At 43.4% G+C, this 9,313-nt stretch overlaps 1 protein-coding gene across 1 annotated transcript; it reads left to right on the top strand.

Moving 5' to 3' along the window:
- The first annotated feature begins 632 nt into the window (after window positions 1–632).
- On the top strand, window positions 633–4,606 carry LOC134439838 (hatching enzyme 1.2-like). The gene is made up of 7 exons (XM_063189738.1): window positions 633–782; window positions 1,220–1,304; window positions 2,070–2,210; window positions 2,553–2,673; window positions 3,800–3,978; window positions 4,294–4,375; window positions 4,465–4,606. The coding sequence occupies exons 1-7, from the start codon at window positions 705–707 to the stop codon at window positions 4,604–4,606; spliced, it is 828 nt and encodes a 275-aa protein (XP_063045808.1). The 5' UTR covers window positions 633–704.
- The last annotated feature ends 4,707 nt before the right edge of the window (window positions 4,607–9,313 follow it).

Below are 9,313 nucleotides of genomic sequence, written 5' to 3'. Positions count from 1 at the left end.
CGCGCGCACACAGACACACACTTCTCTTCTCCCTTGCAGAATCCTACCTTAATTTTCTTCCCTATCAATGAATTTGTAAAGTTACGCTACATATCATTTTGGTCTTATTCATATGTAAAAAGTGACGTGCAACTAGGCCTACTAATAATTCCCCTCATGGTGTATTTTGCAACCAGTTGACATACTGTATTTCAGCTTTTAAGGTAAAAGTCCATGGAGTCCATGTTATCACGCTAGCAATCTTTACATCAGACTGACATGTGTAACTGTGAGAAACAAACTGATACTTTGTACAACACTGTAGTATCTTAATCCAGTAGTTTTCATGTGTTGAACAGTTGGTGGCGTCCTCCCATACAGAGAAGCTGACAGGCGGGGTGACAAACAGCTATGTTGTCCTGGGCCCATGGAGAGGGGTGTGGCCTGTAATTCGGTCCTCATTCCATCATATGTGTTAAGTGGGGGGCCCTTTCAGATGACCTTGTCCTGGGCCCGGCCTAAGCTGTCAGTGGCTCTGCCTGCTCCCATACAGGACACCTGACCCTGACGGCACTGACAGGTAAATCACCTGGCAGACACACCTGCATAAAGGAAGGGCTGTATAAAAACTCAGGTGAAACGAGACGGGCCTCGCTCGCCGTCCGAGGACCAGGGAAGGGAAGGAGCCATCTCCACACATCCACACATCCACACACGGAAGCAACATGGACCTCAGAGCCTCCATATCCCCTCTACTTCTACTGCTGCTGCTACTTGGCCGGTCCCAGGCTCTGCCCCTCATGGTAAGCCTGAGAAACTGTTTACACGTACAGTATATTGATATTTGTGAAAACGCATTGGTTTTGGCCTCTCGTTCACATGTAAGACGAGTTTTGGAATGCGCACTTCAAAACTCCGGACAGGGCTAAAACGCTAGCCTGGTACTGACCGTCCCATAGTACTACTATTTCATCTTGTATTCATGTAGCGTACAGACACAATCTTTTGGCGGAAGTACGTAGCATGGCGCGCGAGGCTACTAAAAACGCACCTGTCACATTGTTTATTTTTTATCCACATGACATGTTTTACACATAAATGGATACAAATTTCAGCATTTAAAAATAACTACATATGCGTAACCAGCACCAAAGATACAGAAATGTTAACAGCTCAGTCTGTAAGGGCAAGTTGTGGGTTTACTACGTTCTATTGAACTTTGAATTTTTTTTCCCCCTAGGAGGATGAGGATGAGGAGAATGATATTTTCACGGATGAGCTTGACGACATTGACTTAACTACACAGATTCTGGACACAAACAATGGTTTGTATTGCAGCTTAAAGTGACAATCTACCATTTCTGGATATAAGCTCATTTTATTCCCCCGTTTTCAGTTCAATAATTGTGTTGTACCTTTTTCCTGTTCGTCCAACCATTCTCTGGTGATATAACTTCTGGTTCCAAGCTAGCAATTATCATTGAGAGCTAGCTGCTAGATGTTCCCATATGATTCAATGATGTTATCTAGCTTGAGGGTAGTTTGTGTTCCCAGACCCAGCGAACGGATGTAAGTACAGAAAGGTAAACTCAATCATCTTATCAGATATGGTGGAATAACGCTTTAAAATATGTAATGCACTGTTGGATGTATAAGTTAAGCTGCATGTACATCAAAAGCGACCTACGCTACCTGAGTAGCTGAGGTTGTGGAAGAAGTTTCGTCGTGATTTAAAAAAAAATCGCTCTGGACGAGACATTGATTTTGATTTAGCTTATCACATAACAACTCTGGCTTTGTCAGCCTGGGACATTTGGAAATATGAACATTCCAATTGTTTTTCGCCGAAAAGTGTCATAGCTCATTACCATAATATTAGCTTTACTTTAATCATTGAAATTCGCTCTGGTCGCTTCGCTACCGCTGAATACGCTCTGGTCGCTTTATTCGCATACCCTCCATAGAGAAACAATGACTCCCATCACTCAGGTAGTGTAGGTCGCTCTTGATGCACACGTAGCTTTACACTTTTGTACACAATCACAGCATAATTCTTCAAATGAGATAAAACGTAATACTCTGTTACCTAGCTTCCAATGAACTCCTGATGGAAGGAGATCTTGTGGCGCCAAAAAGCAGAAATGCTCTGGCCTGCTGGAACAACCAATGTCTGTGGAGGAAGTCTCGCAGTGGGAAGGTGGAAGTGCCGTATACAATCAGCTCTTCTTTCTGTGAGTTAGCTTCTCCGAAGAGTTACATATGTAAAAGCTGCGTTTTGAAGAACCCCTCGTCCATATTATCTGAGCGCAGCAGTGACGGCATTAATAGCTCAAATCGCTAAACACAAGAAGCTTGACGTCAAAATGTTGGGCTGTTGCATATAAGTACTAACTTGATAAACTTTTGTTCATCATTAGTTCATTGTTTATAAATGCTTTATAAGCATTCATTATTTTAATGTGTTTTCGGTTTGATGTATGCAAGTTCATTGTTTACTAAGTGTTATAAATGCTTTATAATCATTCATTATTATGAAGTGTCACCATTGTGTTTTGTGTTTGCTGTATGTTCAGCTCCTAATGACAAGAGGAAGATCGACAGGGCGATGTTGACTTTCAACAGGCAAACCTGCGTCAGGTTTATTCCTCGCTCAGGAGAGAGCGCTGCCTACATCAGCATAGAGAGCAGAGATGGGTGAGTGTGTTATTGATAGCTGTACTAAAAACACTGTACCATTCGGTTTATGTTTCTACTGCACTATATTGTCATTGTCCTGCAAAAAACCTTGCATCGTTATTTAAAATATTTATGTAAAATCACTGTTCAAAATAAATGAAGATTCCATCATTAAACTTGGTATTCATTTCAGATCATTTATATTACATTATATTCTCATGGAGACTGACCAATAGCACTGATGTATATTCATGAAAAAAAGAAAGACAGGATAAAAAGAAACAATACAAAATTGGAGTCACAAGGTTTCTGCTGGACATCAGTGACGATATCTGAGGTCTTCCTGGGCAGACCAGACCAAGCCTGATTATCATCGACTTTTAAATCTCTTTGAGACTTGCTCTGACCAAGAGCATGACAATACATTTCCCAAACGCCATGGTTGACCTGCCTCCCTCGGTTTGCTTCTGAGTTTTTGCTTCCAGAGAAAGTGGGAGGAGTTCCCGATTTTTCAGGAGCTCAGAAACGATATTTGGCCAGATCACTCGCAGGCAAAAAATGTTGGCGCTGGTTTACTAGGCTAACTCTGCCCCACAAAAGTGCAGTAACTACATATTTTCTCAAAATGAAGTTTAGACTGAAAACGGTCATCATTATAGTACCTTCTTTATTCCTCCTTTAGCCTTGTGGTCCAAATGTGTCCCATGTTTAGAGATATTGCTATCATAGGCGTTGACAGTCAACTGTTGCCTCATTGAACTATAATTAATGGCATAGCACTGAGCGATTATTAATCATTTTGTCAAAAGTCTGGTTCATCTTCTGTGATTTCTATGATTTCAATTTCAAAGTATCATTTTTGAGCACGATGTTATAATATCTACCTACACGCTTTCGGGTTGGGCCTGTCCGATTTTTTCTGGGCCCACCTGTTTTATTATTTCTGCCTACGCCCCTGATTGCTATGTCAAATTTAACCACAGTAGGCAACCTAATGTCAAGGCTTTGAAAGATTTTTTTTTTCAGTTTCTATGCTGACATTAGTTACTGCACCTTTCCTTTGATGAGCTGATGTTAAAAAGGACAGGGTACCTAATGCAAAACTGAATTGCTTACTAACATCTTCTATTTTGATGTATCTCAGGTGCTTCTCCAGCCTCGGCAGGACGGGTGGGAGGCAGGTGCTGTCCCTGAGCAGGAGAGGGTGTCTCTATCATGGCATCATCCAGCACGAGCTCAACCATGCTCTGGGCTTTTACCACGAGCAGACCAGGAGCGACAGAGACCAGTATGTGAAGATCAACTGGCAATACATTAACCCCCGTAAGACACTCTAACGCTAACTCACGCTTTCCACTCACACCAATGCATGTGTAGCCTAGCCAACCTCAACAGACCTATAGTTACGTACAGTTCCACCTGGGGTTGGGGGTGGCGGTGGGGGGGTAAAGGGAGGAATCCACAAGATATACACACACTCTGCCCTACAAACGCAGTAAGTGCAGTAACTACACGTTTAGTCAAAATTGGCATTGCATATAGAATATTGAAATTGAAATATTCTGAAACTTCAGACATTTGGACAAATGTGGTTTCAGAGACAGTGTGAGTCATCATGATGCTAACCTCCATTTACAGACATGGTCAGCAACTTTCAGAAAGCACGCATCAACCACCTGAACACACCATACGACTACACCTCAGTGATGCACTATGGCAGGTACTGTACGGAATAATATGAATTATTTAACTGTGAATTTTAAGTCTGTCAAGCACTTCCAATTTGACTTATAACAATACCTTTTGTAGATATGCTTTCACCACCCAGCGTGGCAGAGCAACTATCACCCCAATTCCAAACGCAAGTGTGAGAATCGGTCAGAGAAAGGGATTGTCCAGAAGTGATATCCTCAGGATCAACAAGCTGTATGGATGCTGTAAGTATGACTGAACTTTATACTGGCTTTGAGTTTGATATTTACATCATTTTTTAATTCAGTGGTTCCCAAACTTTTTCTGCAGGGACCCCCTTTTGGACATGAGAATATTTCACAATCCCCCATCTCTCATACTTTTATTTTGACTTTAAACTATACCTGTAGACACAGTGTTCCTGAAACTCACCCCTCTGTGTCCCAACAGAGAAGATCCTCTTTGAAGACGCCGCAGTGAGCAGAAGTGACTTCCTAATTTCATATAGAAGAGAAAGATAGAAGAGAAGGCTCCTGGACTTCACAATTTGGTGCGTCACGGGCAAGCACTAGCAAGTGCAGATGAAAAAAGAAATCTTCAGACGTGGAAGGTAGTTTCTGTTTTATTGGCCAAGGGGCGTCAGCTGACCTGATGCCATACGTATGCATGCGAAGCGTGCAACCACATTTTTTTTGCCGTTATAATTATTTCAAAAAGCTTGTAAATTAATTATATTATTGCAAGTTGTGCATCTTGATCACTCCGTAACTTGAGCTAAATTCCAATGTAGGAAGGGTGTTTTTTGTGAAACTCCTACCGGGGCACATAAAATCAATGCAGAGGCACGGGCCCCTGTAAAATAGGCCTGGCGACGCCCCTTGGCCAAGACTGAGTCATTCTGAAGAAGACCTGACAAGGACGAAACTTTAGTTTGAACACTTGCCTAATAAAACAGAAAAACAACTTCCGCATCTGACTCATTTTTTGCAATTCTTCAACGAAAAAAAACAAAATGGCTGTCTTGTCTAGGACATCTTCCTAGAATCAGTAGTTGTTTTTTTTAATTGCGTAGCCCCTTAATGCGCGCCGTACCTCCAGTGGCACGCTGTAATAGACATTGAAATGTAACTGCCATAGCACTACAATACTATGACACAACACAGGCCCTTTAGTAATGCACCACGACTTGGTCATTACCATACTGGTAACAACAAATTTATAAAGCCGCGTCTTAAGGGGTTAAAAAAAAAAAAATGCTCCTTTGATGGGAAACCTGGGAAACGCAAAACACAACATAAGCTACTCTGAGGCAGTCACAAGTCTAAGGCAAAGTAAAAAAAAAATCCTTAATTGCCATCTATGATCTGGTAACAAACTTTTTTGAAAAGGCTCTTTTGTCATCAGATAAGAGAATCTAATGAAGGCGTTATTGTGAAAACCTGTCAGAGGTGTTTCTTCATGTTGTCTGTATCATTGTCTTTCATCCTGATATTACAATAAAAATGGGAGATGGGAGGCATGAGATGTTCATTGTTTTCTTTCCATATCTATAGCGAAGGGAGCACTGCTGTTGTCAGCCCACTTCTCCCAAGGTGATGAAAAGGGTGTGTCTAACTCAAATTCATATAAAGGAGTCCATATAAGTGAAGTGAAAGTGAAAGTGAAAGCCCATTGGGAAACTCCAACTCCCATTGTCATTGTGACACAGCACTCCACAGCACACAAGTGAACACTGCACACTGCACACAACGAAATTGCATTTTATGCCTCACCCGTGCAAGGGGGCAGCCCTCAGTGGCGCCCCATGGGGAGCAGTGCGGTGGGACGGTACCATGCTCAGGGTACCTCAGTCATGGAGGAGGATGGGGGAGAGCACTGATTGATTACTCCCCCCACCAACCTGGCGGGTCGGGAGTCGAACCGGCAACCTCTGGGATGCAAGTCTGACGCCCTAACCGCTCACCCATGACTGCCCATATGCTACTTACTAGTTGATGCTACTATAAAAAAGGGATTATAATGTGGTTGGGGTGGGGACCAGAGAGGTCCAGGATATGGGCAAGGTTGGGGACTCCAAATTGTTTTTCCAGGTGACTATGATATAAGACTGTGGTGGGGCCACAGAGAACTATGATGTGGGTGGTGTACGTGTGTGTGTGTGTGTGTGTGTGTGTGTGTGTGTGTGTGTGTGTGTGTGTGTGTGTGTGTGTGTGTGTGTGTGTGTGTGTGCGTGTGTGTGTGTGTGCGCGTGTGTGTGTGTGCGTGCGTGTGTGTGTGTGTGTGAGGGGGGGGGGGCGGATTCACACAGAGGTCGATGGTATGGTTGGTGTGTGGGGTGGGGGGGTGGTTACACAGAGGTGGATGGTAAAGTTTGGGGTGTGATGATATGGGTTTGGTGTGTGTGTGGGTGGGTGGGTAGGGGGGTTTACACAGAAGTCAATGGTATGGTTTGTCTGTTTTTTGTGTGTGTGTGTGTGTTAAGTCTTGGATGTGTGTGTGTGTGTGTGTGTGTGTGTGTGTGTGTGTTGGGGGGGGGGGGGGGGTTACACAGATGTCGATGATATGGTTTGGGGTGAGTTGATATGGGATTTGGGGTGTGTGTGGGTGGCTGTGGGTGGGGGGTTGCACAGAGATTGATGGTATGGTTTGGGGCGTGTTGATATGGGTTTGGGGTGTGTGGGTGTGTGGGCAAGTGGGGGGTTACACAGAGGTTGATGGTATGGTTTGGGGTGGGTGTGTGTTGGTGTGTGTGTGTGTGTGTGTGGGGGGGGGGGGTTGTACAGTAAGCTAGAATGTGGTTTGGATGAATAGGATGTGGTCTCAAAGTTGTTTTCCTCCAGGGGCCCACAGAAGCAGAAGAAGATGATATGGTTTGGGGTGGGGGACCCAAATCTATTTTCTACCATGGAGCCCAGAGGACTGTGATATGGTTTGAGGTGTGGCACTCACTTTATCGACTCACATACACACACACGAAAACACACACACACACACACACACACACACACACACACACACACACACACATACACACACACACACACATACACACACGACATGCTGATATGGTTTGAGGTGTGGCCCTCAATTTATTCACACACACGCACACACAAACACTCAGACAGTGTCTCTGATATGGTTTGAGGTGTGGCCTTCAATTTATCGACGCTTCCTTTCCAGAGAACCCAGAATATCTAGCGGCACTTCTCAGGCCTTAAGGGCTGTGTATACTCTCTTTGCCGCCTGTGGCCCACAGGTCAACGAAGACAGTTTTGATTTTTGCTCAATCAAGGTCTGCGCTATCTGTATCGCTCTGTAGGGGCAGCGAGATTGTTGATCAAACTGCTTTCAATAAAAGGAGTAAACTAGACGTGTCTGTTGTTTTGTAGCTACACAGCTACATAGACTCAACGGCAATGAAAATGAAAAAAATAATAAATGCCAACCAGCATTTTTGATCACACTAGCAGCCACCGTGGTAGTTTGGAACAAGGAAGAGGCTCATCATTGTCAAGAACATCGCACGAAGCGGAACGTTTCTTCGGAACACTGTTCAACTGTCCGGATCAGTGTCGTAACTTGCAAGTGTGTAAGTCTTTGGTTCGTGGAAATAAATGAAGCTACAAAACACGGCCCCCTTTTTGATGAACATCTCACAGTCCGTAGCACGGTGAAGGTTAGAACAAGGAAGTAGCTGTTTGTTCTCGACCCATCACAGCGGCTCCTACTACTGTTAACTGCATGGCTGTTTGTGGGCAATCACATTTCCAGGCGTGCACACAAGTCACTGCGGCGGGGTAAAAAACAACTGCATGGCTGTCTTTGAGCATAAACCAAGCTTTACTGTGCGGACAGACAGCCGGCGTTGAAAGAGCTAAAATTCTGCAGAGTCCTGTCTGGAAAGCACAGATCAGGCGCTATGAATGTGGGCAATGATTCAACCTGAAGCGTTCGATCAGGGAGAGCAACCAACCGAAGCTCGTGCAAACATTTCATTGGCTGCCACCTGCTGGCGCAGAACTCATTACATATTTTTCGCTGAAATTCAACTTCTCTATTAACCCTTCTGACGCCCTCTGCGCTTTTACAGATTTTGATGCTTCTGCCTCTTACTCTTCCATACAAAGTCAATTACATGTGCTGCTTTCCACGCCTTCAACACTGGCTGTATGTCCGCACGGTTATAGCAAGGGAAGTCAACAGGGGCCGATAAACAGGTCACTTGCACCGGGCCTAGGGAGAGACAGAGGGCCCAGTGTTGTGTCCTCATTTCATTGCATGTATTGGACTTGGGGACCTCTCAAGGTGCATTCGGGCCGACAGAGAACCATGCCGGTGCCCCTTCCCGCACCTAATCTTGAACTCGCCGTAATGTTCACGCCACAATTCTGAGTGTTCGGGAATCATAAAGTTAGTTCGCGATGCAAACTGAAAAATACGGTAACTCTTTATATTAATGTCAACTTATAAAGACTTAGTAATCAATTAACTAATGATGAACAAAACATTAACAAATGTTTTCATTATTAGCTACATTTTGTTCATACTTTATTGAATATCTACAAATAATATGTTAAATCTTTTAACACAGTATTAGTCATTTACAAACAATTTGTAAATGTTTGATATATAAAATTTTAACATAACATTTACAAACATTTAAAAGTAATTTACAAACATTTGTTAATGCTTTCTTCCTCATTTGTTCATTAATTACTAAGTGTTATTAATTAGACATTAATATAAAGTGTTACCAAAAATACTTGGCTTTTCTCTACAAACCGCCACAACAATGTGGACATTAGCAGGTTTATTCGGGTAACATATGGTCACATACGGAAAAGTTCAGTGCCCGGTATGAACACAGAAGGTTTGTAGGTTTAGTTTGCACTTTAGTTATGAACGTGACTGGTACGGGAACGAGCACAACCACTGCTCTGGTCGGCTTGAAGCGATATTGTCGATA

Source organism: Engraulis encrasicolus, chromosome 23, assembly GCF_034702125.1.
Source record: "Engraulis encrasicolus isolate BLACKSEA-1 chromosome 23, IST_EnEncr_1.0, whole genome shotgun sequence".
NCBI classification, from domain to species: Eukaryota; Metazoa; Chordata; class Actinopteri; order Clupeiformes; family Engraulidae; genus Engraulis; species Engraulis encrasicolus.
Note: the sequence above shows the minus strand (reverse complement) of the source record. Positions and strands in the feature narration are given on the sequence as shown.

What these genes read in the sequence shown, in the direction of transcription:
- LOC134439838 (XM_063189738.1), top strand. Translation starts at nt 705, where the DNA reads ATGGACCTCAGAGCCTCCATATCCCCTCTACTTCTACTGCTGCTGCTA. An exon ending in TACAATCAGCTCTTCTTTCT is followed by an intron (nt 2,211 to 2,552) that starts GTGAGTTAGCTT and finishes CTGTATGTTCAG; the next exon opens with CTCCTAATGACAAGAGGAAG. An exon ending in CTGGCAATACATTAACCCCC is followed by an intron (nt 3,979 to 4,293) that starts GTAAGACACTCT and finishes CTCCATTTACAG; the next exon opens with ACATGGTCAGCAACTTTCAG.